Raw genomic sequence first — 20127 nt, 5'->3', positions numbered from 1 at the left:
GTGTTATCAATGCCGACACAACACACAGCCAAAATGGAATGAGCGATGGGAAGAGAGATATAACTTACGTGTACTGACAGCAAACTAAGGCCCGTACACCACACACGTGTTTGTACAGTCACATAATGTGTCGACCAGAATTGAAGTCATCTTTTTGCAAATCAGAGGTAGCAAAGATGTCGGAATTACATGTACCAAGCGAGGACAACAGTACATGATTTGGTATAGCATGTTTACAGAAGGCATTGTTTACCCTTGCATGCTGATGGGAAAGCCAAAGTCAATTTTTTACATGTCGGACAAGCAGTTGAGTTTGAAATAATGATAAATTGATCACATGTCGAATATTTTTGTTCCAACTCTCACAACTTTTGAGTGTAAATTTACATGAACCATTTTCCGAGGGATGACTTCATTTTGTAAAAGTAATGCTACGTGTGCGCCTGTTGGATAACAAAATAAATCATTCGAAGTACATGAATAGACAAAATAATAAATCCATTTCAATACTGATTTCAGTGATCAACAAATAACATGTTGTATGTAGCTTGAATTATAATAAGATGAAGTTGTTACTGTTGTTGTTGTTGTTGTTGTTGTTGTTGTTGTTGTTGTATACGAAATTGTATTTAATATTATACTTCATAATGGTATGATCATGAGTCTCTGGTTTGAGCCACACTGTCCCATTTGATCATTATCACATGCAGTGTCCTAATCAGTAAACAGAGTGTGTCACCGGGGATCCTGTGGTGTTTATACTTTGAAAAGTTACCGACACTGATTATATTGTATGTCTTTGCTTGAAACTTGTCTCATTCTTCTTTGCCACAAGCAAGCAACCGCAACGCTGTTATTTCCAAAGTTGTATATATATATATATATATATATATATATATATATATATATATATATAATCAATGTTTATCTGTGTCTATGTAAAATGAACTATTATCTGAGGAAGTTTTAGCCAGAAATCCATATATTTGAATTTGTTACTAAATGTTGCCTGGATTCTAGGCTAAGGAAGTGTGGATATCAGGAAGTGGCTGTTGATGCTGGAATATGTTAAGGAAATGAAACTGGCAGTCTGACTGTACAGATCAAGTTTTATTTATGTGTTGACATTAAATTTTGTTACAGATTTATTAAGAATTATGGTGTTACATTAAAATTTTAGATGAAATACCCCTTATCTGAAACAAAGCAATAAATACAATGATGGTTATATGAGATGTCAGTCACATTCAGTGTTGCTATGAAAAATTAAAAAAACAAAATTTTTCAAATATGAAATGCCTATATCCAAGCTATACATTTTCAAAATTTTCAATCTTTCTTCAAAGTTCTTATGGCTTCTGTATTCTGTATCAAAGAAATTGATAACATTGTGATGGAAAAGTTTAAGATTGTGACAGATACATCCCATGTGTTGAGCTCATATGGTTTATGAAGTAGACAACACATGTGTGGACAGCATTACTGGCATCTGACTTTAATGCAGAAGAATAGGTATCTGTCCTTAGAATAGCTACAACAAGTATGTGTATACACACATTTAGTGAAAACAAAGCTTTACTTATGAGCTGTATCAAGCCATAAATCCATTGCATTTCATCAGAAACATGTACAAAAGACATTTCAGTGCAACTAGCCTTGTATATCATCTTACCCAACAAGTGTGAGTTGGGACCACCAGTCCAGCTACCATCCAGCTCAAACCTCGGGCTATGCTAGGTGATAGCACTGTGTATTACTATTAGGGCTAATTACAGTTTAAAGAGAAGTGATGGTGATGGTTATTCACATGTCTCAAAGTCAACACTATTCCTGTAAGGATGGCGCTTTTGACTTAGAATTCAATATATGTAATTTTATTTGAGAATGGTTCAAAATGGAATTCATTCCAGCCTGTCGGTACAGAGTATTACTTCCTAAATATGTTGAGGTATGGGATGGTTTCCTAAAATACGGCTTTGGTACTGACGTCATGAAAATGCTCCCATGTATTCTGTGGTGTGTGAAGGGTTGCATGAAGGGTTGCGGTAACTGTATGATTGTGGTTTATTAAAAGTCAATTGAGTAGTGTGATCATCAGTATTTAGTGATAGTGGATCCTCTAGTTACATGTACATCTAATACGGCGTATTCCGGTTATCGAACTTCCGGTTGTTTCGCAGGAAAGTATCGCGAGAGGGCGCACCATATCTGACAAAGTGAGGGCCAGAATTTTCGTCATGGCATCTAATAGTATGGCGATGTATGAAGCTGTCAACAAAATGGGCGTAAAAGAACTCCGTGCATTCATAAAAGAGTGGAAAATTACTACTTCTAAATCTACTAGATATCGCCAGAAATGCTGTCAACCTTGGTCTTGAAACACTAGAAAATGATAACTTTCTGAGAGAATGGAAGAGGAGACGAATAGTGGATGTCAAGCATCAAAAGATAAAACTAATCGACAGCGGAAACATTGAAAGTTGGACGGAGGACCTTCGAAATATACCTGATGTAGACATGATAAACATATTTCTTTACCTTACTGGTGTCTGTTGCTGGACAAAAGAACGATTAGAAAATTACAAATCTGACAACAGCTTCCAATCTGATTAAAATCCGATGTAGATGTTGGCTGATCGTTCATTGCTATTTTACCTTCGTTATTTTGCCTGAATTGACCTTCTTGGTACATGTTAACATTTTTTAGCCTGCCTGTTCGCCTCCTCTACGATCAGGCTATAAAATGTAAACATGTACCAAGAAAAATAATATCAGGCAAAATAAGGAAGGTAAAATAGCAATGAACGATTAGCCGACATCTACATCGGATTTTAATCAGATTGAACAGCTTCCAGCTACAGTCATTGCAATATTGAGAGTTCGGTCGACAATTACCAAGCCGCATGTTTATATTGTAACTGATGTCGCCGCATACTTAGGCCTTTCTTGTTTATTAGAACAGTGGTGTAGCACCACGGGTGAAATCATAAAACTTTGTCCGGAAAAAACCATTTCATGTACTGGTTATAAGTTGGCATAAACATATGTGTATTGATATACTCAACTTTACTATCACACTTTGGTTAGCTTGCTATTCTTCATTCAGGACCATCAGTGTATAAAAAACCCCATTGAAGTCGGCAACGAATCATAAATATTGTTATTGTGATTGATGTACCACACCACCCACCCCTTCAATGAATCGGCCTTCCATGTAACGTTTACGTGGTTCACTCATCATACCATGTCTTATACCGATCTGATTAAAATCCGATGTAGATGTCGGCTAATCGTTCATTGCTATTTTACCTTCGTTATTTTGCCTGAATTGACCTTCGTGGTACATGTTTACGTTTTTATCCTGATCGGTAGAGGAGGCGACCAAACATGTACCATGCAGGTCAATTCAGGCACAATAACGAAAGTAAAATAGCAATGAACGATTAGCCGACATCTACATCGGATTTTAATCAGATTGGTTTTATACAAGCTGCAATAACTGTAGCGTATATTGTGATTTTGAAGGTTCTTTCCTCTGTTTTTGTACCTTTTTCCGTTCCGATGTTTGACTGGAAGCAATCACTACAATTTCTCCAACGGTAACGCAAATGGACGAGGTCACACTGAAAACGTGAGTGAGATGTCAGTGTACTACCCGTTTCAAAATGTTGCTACTTTTGGGTTTTTCTCACGTTCGAATTGCAGAGCCAAACTTACGCGAAATATTAGGAGAACGAGAGGTTAATTTGCTATTTCGTTATTTGATGGGCGATAATGCAATATTATAGCGTAAAGTTACGGGGAATGACAGACAATCTTTAGTCAGTGGTTACGATGGCTTTGCAACAATGCTCTACAATTCTGGCCCTCACTTCCGGTTCTAAAACAGCGCCCCTAGTGGCCAAACAATCATATCTTTTATCTTTTCGGGGCTTTTTCGATAACCGGAATACGGCGTATTACAAGCCATCGTTGTGTCTCTATATCAGATACTTGACTGTCTGTATCTTTTCCTGTTGCATGTCTTGTGATATCACTTCTGTGTAGTTCTTGTGGAGCCGTTTAGTAGTTGATCTATTGACTTCATGGCACTCTCTTTGGATCTTTTACAGGGGAGGCAGCATTACGCAGTGGCAACAGTGAAAACCGATCAGATTCGCCCAAAGAACTGCCATCTAAAATCAACCGACAAAGACGAAGTACAGAACGAAGGGAACTATCACAGGCTTTGAAGTTTGATGAAAATCATTCTTCGTGTCCATCACAACTGAACAAGACAGCAACTACAACTACTAAATGTGCTGGAACACAAACGTAAGTATTTTGTATGTTCTTCCAAGTCCAAGTCTAAATCTAAAACCTCATTTAAAGGAGCTAACTAACTGCTTTTACAGAATGGGGTACAGAACTTCTATTGGAAGGTGAATGGGGATATGCCACCCAAATGGATCACATCTCAATGACAAATCCCTGTTATTTTTCCAATTTCCTGTCTAAAATATCTCTAAACATAGGGTTGATAAATACATGTACCTATTCTCCAATTCTTGAGTAAAAGGTGAAATTGCCTTCAAAAACTGAAAGAAACTGAGTCCACTGAGTGTCCTGCAGCATCTGCATCACCAAGCATCTTGTAAGGTACATGTAGATGGTCATGTTCCCAGGTACTGACCTAAGTGTAGCACCCCAATAGCCAGAATGTTCATATCCTTAGAGGTAGGTAGATGTTTGGATGGCACACCACTGTCTAAAAATTGATCCGACAACCCCATCCTACCCTACCCACTATGAGATGATCCAACAACCCCATCCCACCCTACCCACTATGAGATGATCCGACAACCCTATCCTACCCACTATGAGATGATCCAACCTCCCCATCCTACCCTACCCACTATGAGATGATCCGACAACCCCATCCTACCCTACCCTACCCACTATGAGATGATCCAACAACCCCATCCTACCCTACCCACTATGAGATGATCCAACAACCCCATCCCACCCTACCCACTATGAGATGATCCGACAACCCCATCCTACCCTACCATTATCTTCATACTATTATATCATTTAGTCTATCCTGTTACTCTCGTACAGAATTCTGTGCTCCTCCCTATAGCGTTCATATAAACATGATGACGTTGTTGAGTCCCCATGTGATTTTAGTGGAGACTGGAGGTGGAGTCCTGGTTGGACATTTGCATATCTAGTCAAAACTGAAACAGCTCTACCAAATGAATATTAATGAACGATGATGACAGCCTGTCAATTTGACATGCGCCGTTTGCACTTTGCCCACCATGGGGTTGAACCACAATTAACAGCCTTGAGTAACAGGATTAACTAGACGGAATAGTATGAGGAACAATATGAAGATACGGAATGCAGTCCATCAGGAATTAGACTACCCTACCCACTATAAGGTGATTCCCAAAGTTGGTATATTCAGAGTAAATTTTGATACCACAGTGCCTCAACCAAGATATGACAAACAATTTAAGTAAACTAGGAAGTTTCTGGTCTAGTAGTTTGATGCAAACTGTTAACAACTTTAAAGTCAGTCCATTCACATTACAGGGTTACAGTACGTAGACTCAGTGCCAAATGTTTGACTAGGACAGCTACCTAGTGGAATATAAACTTACTGCCAAATGTTTGACTAGGACAGCTACCTAGTGGAATATAAACTTACTGCCAAATGTTTGACTAGGACAGCTACATGTACCTAGTGGAATATAAACTTACTGCCAAATGTTTGACTAGGACAGCTACCTAGTGGAATATAAACTTACTGCCAAATGTTTGACTAGGACAGCTACATGTACCTAGTGGAATATTAGGAGTGTTTTACAGACACATTGCACATTATCAGAGCTAGCTCAAATGATAACCTTTTGGTCATATGTTGACTAGTTCTGCTGTGTAAAATTGAACTTATAGTAAAGTAAGCTTGTTTATGTCCAAATGTTTACATCACAGTATACTTACACTGTAGACACAAGACAGAGTGAGTAAAGACAGTAACTGTCAGTCTGAAGGAGTAAGATTTGTTCACCCTCAGCCATTTATTTGGTGATAGGCTGTGTTCCAAAGTGTCTAGTTTCTGATGAGTCATACCCTGCACTTCTCACCCCTAAAATGTTGTCGGTCTGATACCCTGGTCTGATAGAAAGCAGCATATTTAAAACACCAATGGCAATAGCTAGAGAGATGAAAGGTTTTGGTTAACAAAGTTTGTTGCCAGGAAGCTGTTTGGTTAATCATGGTAAATATAGGGATAATTTGCAGAATTGTGAAGATTGGAGTGGTCACTGGGTTTTATTAACAGATGTTTCTACCAATGATACCTAGCTGGTTAAATTTGTGAATATATGTGGAGTGTGTTAGAATCTGTCCACCAATGACAATTGGTTCTTGGCAAGATATAACATGATGCAAAAAAGATAGAAAAAATGTATCACAATTTGTATCTTTGAAAAAAATGTATATCTTGCTTTTGCCTGTCAATCTTAACCAGTATCGGGTAGTCATGTAGTTTGTTAGTAGTGTTGAACCTTGAACAAGGAGAAGGGGTGTAATGCTGCAATGATATTAAAATGTACCACAAATGTAACTTACTTTGTTTAATCCATGTTGATACTGCACAGAAATAGTTGTAGTTCGTATTTCAGTGCTCTTTGTACAGAACAGTTTTGTTTTGATACTCAGTCTAAAGTTGTGTGACAGCATGTTAGAGTTTGTTTTGGTGTTAGATGAAGTAGCACAGATCTTGCTGTGTGTCTTTCCTTTGCAGACATGCTATTTGAGATCTAGTGGGACCCATTTTGCCCATCTGGTTAGTGTTTAAGATAAGAGGAGGAAGGTCTGGCTATTGAGTTTATCAACTTTATAGTCTGTGTTACAGCGGCTTACTTTCAGGAGTATGAAGAAAAGTTTATCATCCGAAAAACATTCAGTTTTGGTCAAATAGTTCAGTTGATCAGTCAAGTCATAAAAATGTATATTAAGTAGTTTTATTACACTTTGAAAATTCAAATTGTTTGAAAGTTTTTGTGTAATCAACTTTTAAGTACAGGAGAATGTTAAAATTTAAGCCATTTTAATTCTGAGAAATGATTATTTCATCTCTTTCTAAATCTCATGTATAAACTGATAACATTGAACTGCAATAAACTATGAACATTTTTCACTGTTCCCACCAAAATACAACATGTGGAATAGGATTTTGTGGTCGTTTGAAATTTATGGCATTCTATGAGGTGAAAATTTGAAATAAAGTTTGCAGAGGCAGAACCTTTCTCATGGCTGTAAAAAATCAGCTAGGGCAACTATCTGTACCTTTTGGTGGGAAAGATTGTTTGGTATGGAAGCCATCTGTTCAAGGAATGCTCCACTGGAATGATGTCTGCTTGTGTTAGTATAGCTCACCAGATACATGTAGACTACATATAAAGAGTATTGACAATAAATGGCTCATATTGTCTGATAATAGTCATGTGTTCAGATTCCCGACATTGCAATGTCTTAGTATAGTAGTAGTACGCACTTTCCCGCCGAAAGTGTAATCTTCTATTTTGCTAACTATTTAGTAAATCTATTAGTATTAACTTTTATTTTAGACTTATATCATAGCATGAATTGATGCTGAAATTGTGTTACTTTCCCGCCAAAATTATAGGAACAGCATTTTTTGTTTTTTCTGTAACTTTTTGGTAAATAAAAATGTTATCAATGTGAGGTTGATTGAGAGAAGATGACGACAACCCATAGTTTTTTCTCATCATCTATGGACACTTTCTACCAGTGCATGGACAATTTGGATTGTTGTCATTTGTGTGAAAGTGAAGGTTAGATGAGATTTGTGGCAATCTGTCAGTCAGCTAGCAAGTGTTCAGGAAATTACAATCACAAAGACTTGAGAAGAAATCCTAGCATATTATATGACGTGATTAGCATGCCATAAATGTGTGACTCTCTGAAGGTAGTGTTCCCACAATAAATTCAATGATCAAACCAAGAGGAGTGGTATAGTGATACTTGTCACCTGTTACTGTGTTCATGTAGTTCACATCACTTGCCATTAATGTCTCTACTTCAGTCTGTTAACACTTGTTGGTAATCAAAAGTTGTAGTCATTGCTGTGCTTGTGCTTGTTGGTCTCCCCGCTATGTCATCGTGTCATCTTGCTGTCATGTGACATTTATGACAACCGTTTATGATTATATTGTTTTGTGGTGACAAGGACACTTGACAAATAACTTGAATACCTCAACAGATATAGTTGTCACGTTCTTGTGGTTGTCAGTTTGTATGCAGAGATGATGTGGATAATCTTCACTTTTACATCTTATCTGCCAGAAGACAAATTGGCGGGAAGCAGGTCAAAGGTTGTAACAAGCAGGTCAAAGGTTGTAGGATGGTGGCGGCAGGTATTAACTGGTACTTGGAAGGCCATTTATATTTGGTGACTGGCTATGATACTCTAAACCATACCCATGATATGATAGGCTTTACTTGCAAAGAGTGAGAATGCATGGTGAGGTGATCGATGGCTGGAGACTATAGAACCGGAAGGCCAGTGTACTTATATTAAACTCTGTGTTACTAGCCAAGACCTGTTTGAAAGTCAGCTTGAAGCAAGCCAATAGGGTGTATATGGATGTATAACATGGGGTATTTAGTTAATCAAACCAACAGGGTGTGTATGGATGGATAACATGGGGTATTTAGTTAATCAAACCATTTGTAGACCAGTGTGCCTAGAGGTGATTGACCAAGACATTTATAATAATAATAATAATAATAATAATAATAATAATAATAATAATAACAATCTTTATTTGTCCTATAAAAATGTTGGACATGTGACTTGGTTTAAAACAGTTGTTTACAAGTGACAATTAGTACAAACGCTAATCACAAAAACCCTAAATTACAAATCCTGGAACACAGTAAACGTACAATTCCAAAAACATTTTTGTGTCATTTCTAAGTGACTTCAGCAGCTGTCCAGTGTGAGTAATGGCTCTGAAAAATGATATATGCTTATCAACCAATGTTTTTATGTTTGTCATAGTTGTGTTTTAATGTGATCGTCAGTGTCCTCTCATTGTCTAATTCCATAAAATGAAATGAGTGGGTTTCAGATGATTAAAGTTAGGGTCATGGACAATTGTATTCAAACATCAAAGTTAGATCTCATAGAGGTCAGGTAATAATGCTAGTATTCGGAGTACAGATTCCGGTATAAGTTTTTTGCAGCATTGATGTGCAAGTTTGTGACTTGTGTCTTTTGAGTGGGCAACATATATGGACAATATATTTTCATGCACAGATTGTGTGGCACTTTAATGCATAAGGTAATAGTGAATGACCATGACTGTGGATTGCAACTAATTTACTACTGGAAAGTACATGTAGGTAATTTGTGCAAGGTACAAGTTTGTTGTAAGGACTGGTTCAATATTGGTTCTGGATGAAACATTTTCTATCAAACGAAAATGGAGTTTCAGTTAGATTGGTTAGACACAGACAGGCCTAAAGTACATGCAAATAGTTAGCCATAGACTGCAGGCCTAACATAGAGTTACACACAGACAGGTCTAACATAGAGTATACACACAGACAGGTCTGATATAGAGTCAGATACAGACAGACCTAACATAGTGTTACACACAGACAGGCCTAACATTGAGTTACACAGAGACAGGCCTAACATAGAGTTACACACAGACAGACCTAACATAGAGTTAGACAGCATTCTATGGCAAACCACATTAAAGGATGTATCACTCAGTGTCCACAGCATGCAGAGACTTACTGATTGACATATCCTATGATGTTGCCCGTGTCTATTTTAGTCAATGAATGTTGCAAACTCAGAAATCCCATGTTCATTTGAAAGACAATATATACTATAGTATACTGTACAAAGATAAATGTAAATTTTGATATAGGAAGAAAATTTGGAAAATTAAAGCATGGAGTAGCAATTACAGGGATACAGGAACATATGGAATCGTGGGTAATGTGCTGGACTATGTCAGGTGGGGATAGGGTAGTTTGGCACTTATAGATGGGCAGTGTTTATATATGATTATTTTACACAGAATTTTGGATATGTGATATGAATGTTATAATCTAGAGATGGGGTAGCACACAGTGTCAGACAGAATTATGGGTAACTGTGGGATACTATAACTGGGAAGAAGGTAATGCCAGCTATTCATAGGTCTGCAGAGTTAATGTGTGACTGTCAGACAAAATCACGGGTAACTGAATGTCATAAACTGGGAATATGGTAATGTCAGGTATTCATAGGCCTGCAGAGTTCATGTGTGACTGTGTCAGACAGAATTATGGGTAACTGAATGTCATAAACTAGGAATATGGTAATGTCAGGTATTCATAGGCCTGCAGAGTTCATGTGTGACTGTGTCAGACAGAATTATGGGTAACTGAATGTCATAAACTGGGAATATGGTAATGTCAGGTATTCATAGTCCTGCAGAGTTCATGTGTGACTGTGTCAGACAGAATCATGGGTAAGTGAATGTCATAAACTGGGAATATGGTAATGTCAGGTATTCATAGGCCTGCAGAGTTCATGTGTGACTGTGTCAGACAGAATTATGGGTAATTGAATGTCATAAACTGGGAATATGGTAATGTCAGGTATTCATAGGCCTGCAGAGTTCATGTGTGACTGTGTCAGACAGAATCATGGGTAACTGAATGTTATAAACTGGGAATATGGTAATGTCAGGTATTCATAGGCCTGCAGAGTTCATGTGTGACTGTGTCAGACAGAATCATGGGTAACTAAATGTTATAAACTGGGAATATGGTAATGTCAGGTATTCATAGGCCTGCAGAGTTCATGTGTGACTGTGTCAGACAGAAAAATAAATAGAGATTAATTTGAAAGCTGAGAACATATTAGTGTTTAAAACCTCTGGAGTCATTTCACAAACATTCTAAGGTTTCATCATCAACAGTATTCATGTGAACTGGATTCCAACAGCCAAGGTCATGGATACCATGACCATGAGCTCATCTAATGACCTTGAGGATACCTATATCCATAGCATGAGATTAAAAGCAAATTCCAAGTATTGACTCCTGTCAGGTTTTAATTTGGGAGACTGTTGACTTCTTGTTTATTAACATGTCTGGTGCTATGGTGAAGGTGACTTAGGTTTAGAATTTATCAAAACGTTAGTACATTCTGCTATTTCATGTCACTCTTAGATTAGAAAGTATCACGTACATGTATATTTTCAATATTTTTTATTGGGAATGAATGAAAGATATAACGGAGTCTGTTTATGATGCATTTCAGTTATTACATGTTGTATTGTAATATCTCTCTCTGAGGTGACTGGTACATGTATGTGCTTTCCTAACACATACACATTGTATTGTAATATCTCTCTCTGAGGTGACTGGTACACGTATGTGCATTCCTAACACATACACATTGTATTGTAATATCTCTCTCTGAGGTGACTGGTACATGTATGTGCTTTCCTAACACATACACATTGTATTGTAATATCTCTCTCTGAGGTGACTGGTACACATATGTGCATTCCTAACACATACACATTGTATTGTAATATCTCTCTCTGAGGTGACTGGTACATGTATGTGCATTCCTAACACATACACATTGTATTGTAATATCTCTCTCTGAGGTGACTGGTACATGTATGTGCATTCCTAACACATACACATTGTATTGTAATATCTCTCTGAGGTGACAGGTACACATATGTGCATTCCTAACACATACACATTGTATTGTAATATCTTTCTCTGAGGTGACTGGTACATGTATGTGCATTCCTAACACATACACATTGTATTGTAATATCTCTCTCAGGTGACAGGTACACATATGTGCATTCCTAACACATACACATTGTATTGTAATACCTCTCTCTGAGGTGACTGGTACATGTATGTGCATTCCTAACACATACACATTGTATTGTAATATCTTTCTCTGAGGTGACTGGTACATGTATGTGCATTCCTAACACATACACATTGTATTGTAATATCTCTCTGAGGTGACTGGTACATGTATTGTATGTGCATTCCTAACACATACACATACACATACACAGGAAAGTGGCTTCCATCTCTAGAATGCAATATAAAAGTATGCAATCATAACATTATCACTAATATAACAAAACAAGAATGCTACACTTCAGTAAAAGAATACTACTGTAACAGAGGGAATATAGATAATAGACGTGAAAATGAAAAGTTGTGTTCATACAATACCTACAAACATTCACTGGCACCAGAAAACACATAACAGTTATCAATGATAGACAACACATCAAAACATTAGCACAATTCAGGATAAGCTGCAATAGTCTTGCAATTGAGAAGGGATTCAAGCCACACACTACCCAAAACTCCAACTGAAAATAGACTACATAAAAATTGTAATACAATACAAGACGAAGAACATCATTTGATACATTGCAAACTATATACAAAGCAAAGAGATAAATTATTTAGTGTCAGTTATAATATCAATTCAGAATTCAATAGAATAGAAAAGAAAGTAATTTAAATTTATAATGTAATCAAAACAAAAAGATTATAATTGCTCTCTGTGTGTCTCTAAATTCATGAAAATATTTATCATGAAAATTGTTTAACTTAATTATATACTTATAACATTAGCCTATTTCATTGTAATGTTCTCTAATGTCTTTATTACACTTATATACCCTCAATTTACTATTCGGTTGTAATAAAGTTACATCTTATCTTATCTTATCTTGTCTTACTTTGCTGAGAATGTGTCCTATTTGTTTCAAAAAAAGGAAACTTTTGTAACCAAAAGAATAAGTAATGACAGATTCTTATGTAATAATTTGCTATTCCTGCAAGTTTAACTTGCCTCTGCACAAAATATTTTAGAAAAGATGGATGTTTTCTTTAAAGCTGTATTCAAACAGATAATTTTTCTGCCCCAGGGAATGAATTTTTCTGCCCCAGGGAATGAATGTACCGAAGTTATGCAGAAGAAATTATCAAAGTTGAAAAGCTGAATAGCAGATATGTATTGTAGTGAGAGGTTTTATAGTCACATTGACTTTGAAAGTTGATTTTGCTTGGAGTGATTGTACCCGTGTAGAAGTCATACTATGTACTACAAGTGAAACTGATGATTGTGGAATGTCTATGTATGTTGGTCCTGGTGAAAGTTGAAGTTGATGACCATGGACATTGAGTATTCCAGTATCTGTTAAAGCTATGCGACTGCACTGTGCAAACTGAGCTGAGATTTAGCAGAGTTACCACATTACAAGGATGCTAGTAACATTGTCAAGATGAAGTACATTTTTCTCTGTGCACAGTATAATGAGACAATTTGCCTCCTAGCAATGACAAATAGTTGACAGTCGCCCTTGCATTCTATCTGTCTGTAATGTAAACATAGGATATCAAGCATAGAAATGACTACCCTGGCTATACATGTAGAAATGGATGGAAGGAAAGCGACTCAAGCAGCTGTAGAATTCCCCTAGTCTACTACATGGTGCAGCTGTACATATACACAAACAGACACATAAACTTTAACCTGGGCAGAGCGATGATACACTGAGATATGATTATCACCAAGACTATATGGCTGCAATGTTGTCATATTAGGCCATTAAGTAAACTGGTGCAATGCCACACCGAAAGAAATTAAAGCATATGTTAACAAAGCACTGTTTAACTTAATAGGAGAGTGGAGAGTCTTGTTTAAAAGTGTGTTGACACCAAAACATGCTGAGAATGTGGCAATCGTACTGCATGCTGCTAGAGTTTGGGTTTTACATCATCCTCAATTTGAGACTTTAACATTGTTCACATTATTCTTGTCTGGACACACACACAGTATATAGACCACCTTGAGCATGCTAGAACAATCATGAAGAGACATGAATGTCAAAATTATTGAATTCTGCATTTAAAAAAAATAGAGAAGTTTTGAAAGGAAAATTTTTGTCAAGGTGATGGATATGCTGGATAATGATCAAAGGTTTTCTAAGTTTAAAATTTATTCAAGCTCATATATGGAGGGTGTGAAATCTATCATTCTTGCAGTTCCAATATTTTCTATATAATGGCAAACTATAATGCCATATTGATGAATAAGGCAACAACAGTGAATAAACACAAGATCCTAATTTAAACATGTCCAAACTTATAAATATATAATCTTTGGTTCAATTTTTAGAGCAATATTGATCACCATAGTGGTTTTTTTTTTCAAATTAAAGGCACCAGTAGCGTGTACATTGGAATCTACCATTTTCAACTCATTTCAGAATGGCAATAGATTAATAATGTAGATGTGACATATACTTGATACATAGTTAGTAGATGACTGTTGTCAATATATTAGTTCTGTGTGATGAGACTAACCAAGGTCAACTCTTAACACTGATTGAACTATTTTTGCCAGGGCAATGCTAGGAATGCCTTTATCTACAATATACTAACCAAGCTATGTCTTAGCTATTCTCTTATATACATGCATAATATGTGTGGTATAATATGCAGTGGTAATTTCTATCAGATTCTTTCTGGGAGGTTATTTGGTGTTATTACACCTCAAAACAAAATAAGTATACTCACGGATGATATTAGTGTATGTGGTATCTTTTAACACAAGAAGTAAACCTCATAATTGTTAAATCATACAAAAACTTTGATCAGAGTATTTATTGTATCCTATCCTACTGTTTAATAGTGGTACAATAAGTTGAATAACTCCCTTCCCCTACTCTGGACCCGGATGACTGCTCTAGCCCTTCTCACATGATGTATCCTTTTACTGTATATCCTACTGTAACAATAACTCCCTTCCCTTACTTTGACCCCCACCCCCACCCCATGACTGCTCTAGAACTTCTCCATGTATCTATGCACTCTGGCCCATCTCCTTGACCTCAATCTATTTATTTTGGCACACCCTCAGCTTTCCAATCTCATGACATTCTCCCAATCATCTTGAACCAGCCCTAAGTTCCTCTATCTGTTGTCAATCTTCAAGAGTTTCTTATCTGCCTGTCTGTCTGTTGTCTGTCCTGTGTCATTATCAACACCACATCTTCTTGATAACCTGAGTATCTCCAGACTTCGTGGCCTGGCCTTCACAGGTACGGTATTGTCTGTATGTATAACATGACTCCATGAAAGTACACAGTTCAAGACAGTATTTCAGCAGGGTGTGACTTAGTTGTGTTAAGGATCATTAGAGAGCACAGCTCACTATGTCAACTATTTGTGATTCTATGTACTGTATTAGCAGCTTCTCATTCCTGACGTGACTTAAGTTTCTCAGGCTTAACTTCTCTTAAGTTCTGAGGCCCTTTAGGTCAATAGACAGTGGTTGAAATGTTTGGAGTTGCACAAGATTGTTGGTCAGAACTCTTAGCATATATGTATGGTGACTCAGCAATCAAGATTTGGTTGATACAAATGGAAAGATTATTGTGTATGGTTGAATCCAGTCGATTTATTTAACCTGATATCACCAGTAGCTGTCAGAAGTGTGAAAATAAGACACACTCACTGTCTGATGAAGTGTGCTTTGGTATCTGCTGTCCATTGGTCAGTACATTTATTGTACATCTTCCCTACCCCCATGTGTCTTTTATTTGGATTTTTTCACAAAAAATTAGAATTGTTTAATAAGGGTTTTAAAAATAATGAAATAGTACTATTAGTAGAATTTCCTATACATGTATTAAAAGAATGGTTACGTTTAACTTTACGTTTTAGTTGCTTGCAACTGTACATGAGAGAGTGAGGGTGGTCTTAAAATCTGTTGAAGTCCATAGACCTTGTGATGCACATGTGTGTACTACACTGCTTTGGGTTTGGATAGACATCTCCAGTGTTCTTTTTCGTGTATGCCAATGTATGTATGGCATTGAGTTGTCATTGTTTATTTACACTAATAGTTTACAGACTGTAGAAGTATGTGACTCAAAGACAAGAATTATTGCCAAGGCATTGACTGCTGACATCGTAAGCAGCGGTGTGGATATTGCTGGCAACTTTATTGTTAATTTATTGATCAATATAATCTATGCATTACCAGTCATATGTATGTATGTAAGTACATGTATGTATATATGTATGTGTGTGTGTGTGTGTGTGTGTGTGTCTGTCTGTCTGTCTGTCTGTGCATGTGTGTCTGTGTGTATGTGTATGTATGTTTGTGTATGTGTCTGTCTGAATGTGACAGTCTGAAGCGGCACAAATCATTAATTTCATCTACAGTTACATACATCACATCATAAACAATATATCTCATATACTTGTTCCCATAAAGAAATTGCAAGAAAAAGTACTTGTAACCTGGAACCAAGGCTTCAATCTGAGTCTTGAAATAGAGATGATAAAACCTAGGTGAGACTAATCACTTGTGAAATCCTAGATAGGGATTTTGCTTTGCAATTGTGCAAGGACATGGTAAAACTTGATAACAGTTAACATTTTCTATACATGTAACCATAACTTTGGGATGGAAACGTTGTAAAAAGCTCAGAGAAGTTGGTACATTTTTACTTACTTTTATCATAACCTTAATAAAAATTCCAAACATGAAATGTCCAGTTTGGATAAGGATTGTAGATTAGGTATAGAAAATGGCTGAAAATACGCATTGAATACAAATGAACCAGGGATTGAAACCCTGGTGATGATGAAAGGAAATATTAAATTGGACATTTTCTTTGTGATTTGATAGGTATGGCTGTTTGACTACAAAATATTGATAATGAAAGCATAATATGTAGCACTGAAGTTGGTCATGTTACAGTTGTATGCATGCAGTGAATACCAATAAGACATATGGTATTTATCTATCAATTATCTGCTTAGGGGATATGTTCCTATATAGATAAAGCTGAAAGATAACTTCAAATTATGCTATTATATGTGGGATGAAGATACACTCCGGGGACCTGCAAAAGAAACTGTGGTAATGGTGTTATGAAATATTTGGAAATAAACTTTGTTAGTTCTAGCCTGTTTCCCTTTGTAAAATTATCCCTTCATTTATTTTCACAATGAGTGCAAATAGTGATGGTTTTCACTGGGGGTGTAGACACAAAGCTGGGACGCCTGTAATGTGAAGCCAAGTATCCAAATGTTTGTAGCTCAGGTTCTAGCCGGCCTGCTATCAGTCTGTGGGAATAGAATGTCTACAATGTTCTTACCAATTGGCTCGGGTGTGCTGGTATTTTTGGAGGACATGAAATGTATGTTTTGAAAGAGATCGGTATTGTATAGAGAGAGCAGTGGAGCTGTTTGATGTAGGTTTGAAGGAGTCGTTGGCAGACTGACGATTGCATACTTGATGTACTTCACTTTCATGATCGATGTCTTGTAATCTGTTTTATCTGTCACAGCTATTGTCTTCTACCAGGTTTACTTTCTTCAGAATTGGTCATCTTGATAAGTAGGATTACCGCAACATTTTGTGTCTGACAGTAAGAAGAGGTAAAATATGGTGTGTCAGATGTATAATGTAATAGATACTACAAAACATTTTAACCTTACTTTATTCAAGTGTAAGGAAAGTGTTTCTTCATGATGGGAATTTCTATTATTGAGGTACATTTCTAAATTCCGTGACTGTTGTCATGGTAATGATAAACAAGACTCCATGTACATGTATACCCTGTCATCATAATTTCTAATGATTGTATTCCACTTTCTCTACTTTCAGAGAGAGAGGAGAGGCTTACATGTAAGACACTCTACAGTTATCACATACTTTAATTATAAGACACTCAATAGTTATTGAGTTCACAAAAAGTATTGAAAGCAGTAGTATGTCTATTTTTAACTGTCCATTTTAGGTGGATATTTATGACGGTGTAATATTATAAAGTGTCAAATGTGAATTATTTCTTTTTATGTATGTTTTTGCAGAGTTTTGACAACAGTGAAAGAATACCCAAATGCTAACTGTCTACCAAACATGACGACATTACCAGAAGCAGCTATTGTTGAACCCACAACAGAAAGAGCAGTAAACACAGTCACCACAAACAACAACCACACAGGATTTACCATGACAACCAATTCACAACAAATGATGAGGCCGTCAGTGATTGCGTGTGCACCACCACCACAGACACGTGAAAACATTGCAAATCTTACAGCAGGAAGAGATGGAAGTGAGTTAATTGTCAATAAAAATGGCAACTGTAGGAGAGAAGTTACCTGTCCGACAGGTATGCAGTAGCATGCAATTCTACAACGAAAATACTGGCTTATAAAATTTGCATAGTAATTCCTCCAAATTCTGTTGTCAATCTGTCACTAGCATGAAGTCTACAAAAACGTGTGCTTGGAAACTTTCATAGTAATTCCTCCAAATTCTGTTGTCAATCTGTCACTAGCATGAAGTCTACAAAAACGTGTGCTTGGAAACTTTCATAGTAATTCCTCCAAATTCTGTTGTCAATCTGTCACTAGCATGAAGTCTACAAAAACGTGTGCTTGGAAACTTTCATAGTAATTCCTCCAAATTCTGTTGTCAATCTGTCACTAGCATGAAGTCTACAAAAACGTGTGCTTGGAAACTTTCATAGTAATTCCTCCAAATTCTGTTGTCAATCTGTCACTAGCATGAAGTCTACAAAAACGTGTGCTTGGAAACTTTCTTAGTATTTCCTCCAAATAACAGTAAAGTTTAGGTTTTGATGGACATTGTATGAGTTACATCAAGCATAACTTATATGTATATATGGTAGTATTGGTACTCCTTTGAGTTTTTGTTCTAATTTTTTCTGGTATTGATTTGTTATAGGTATGTGTGATCCAGCTATTGATGAACATTTCAGGAGAAGTCTTGGTGAAGATTACAAAGAGGAATACTGGTCCTCTAAACCATCCAATGCAATCAGTATCACAGGCACAGTTGACGATCACTTTGCACAGGCACTCGGAGAAAAATGGCTCAAACTTCAAGATGATAACAACCAAAATCATGAGCCGCAGTCAACAGCATCCAAACCCACTAATCATGTGAACATTCAGAGATCCATGGTTTCAATATAAATATATATAGTTACCACATATAAACTTATCATTTATAAGAGACTGTATCTAAAACATGGACCACTAACGAAGACCATTGTCCCACAAAACAATTCTTAAAACAGGTCCTTGGTTCTGTAGTAGTCATAGAGTTCTCCATTTGTAGTTGTGAAATATCAGCTTAGTGGCCAGACTCCCCTGTGAATTAGATACAACGACCCAAGTATCTCAAAATAGAGTATGGTCCAGGGCTGGTGAAATATATCTGAGGTTGGAGAATTGTAGTTAGTGGCAATAACTTGTACCCATTGTTTTCTATCATCACCTTCTATCTTCACACTTTGCACAGATTGAACAAAAAAGTACATTTCTTTTTCACTTTTCAGGAAAAAAAAATATCAAAAACTTAGAAAATAGGCAGGTGTAATGGACAATCAAACAGAGTTGTTTTAAAGTCAGGAATTTGATTTGTCTTGGGAGGGGAGGGGTAGTGGGTGGGGGACAATGGTAGGGGTAGTGGGTGGGGGACAATGGTTTTCTTAGTGGACCAAGTTGAATATTTAAAAGTTTACATACAAAGTTTCAAGAATATAGAATGAATGTTTTATCAGAGTCTCAAGAGTTCTTATACTTGTTTTTTTTCTTCTTCAGATTTTTCAGGATAAGAAAAAGAGTAGGCAACATTGAATGTTGTTCTCTCAAAGTAACTGATGTTTTTGTTCATTTTATACAGTATATTTTATTTGATGAAGACAGAGTGAAAGATGGCCACGGTTTGTGGTATGCAAAATAAGACTTATACAAGCATAAGGTTTCCTATGTTTAAAGTAATCACACAATTTTATTATCAAACGCTTGAGTGTGTTAGAAACAGCAATTGTATGATACTTAAAAAAAACAAAAAAACTTTGCCAATATTGTGTTGTATTCATTTCTCTGATGGTATATATTTTGAGAAGAAAATAAAATGTTTAAGTTTGATTACGTAGAGGTGATGATACAATATCAGGGTGACTTTCGATGGCATAGATCACAATATAAAAT

The 20127-nt window shown here is 36.5% G+C and overlaps 1 protein-coding gene across 3 annotated transcripts in view; it reads left to right on the top strand.

The window, feature by feature from the left end:
• The window catches only part of LOC144440189 (transcription cofactor vestigial-like protein 4), a 73674-nt gene extending 54136 nt beyond the window's left edge, over positions 1-19538 (top strand). For 2 of the 3 annotated variants that reach the window (XM_078129496.1, XM_078129487.1), the window contains 3 exons: positions 4113-4314; positions 17971-18275; positions 18854-19538. In XM_078129496.1, coding sequence (XP_077985622.1) covers positions 4113-4314; positions 17971-18275; positions 18854-19104 — 758 coding nt within the window. In that variant the 3' untranslated portion in view covers positions 19105-19538. The remainder of the gene's footprint in view (positions 1-4112; positions 4315-17970; positions 18276-18853) is intronic. The other variant, XM_078129504.1, reaches the window with a different exon arrangement.
• The last annotated feature ends 589 nt before the right edge of the window (positions 19539-20127 follow it).

The sequence above is a fragment of the Glandiceps talaboti genome, chromosome 1 (assembly GCF_964340395.1).
Source record: "Glandiceps talaboti chromosome 1, keGlaTala1.1, whole genome shotgun sequence".
NCBI lineage: Eukaryota > Metazoa > Hemichordata > Enteropneusta > Spengelidae > Glandiceps > Glandiceps talaboti.
Note: the sequence above shows the minus strand (reverse complement) of the source record. Positions and strands in the feature narration are given on the sequence as shown.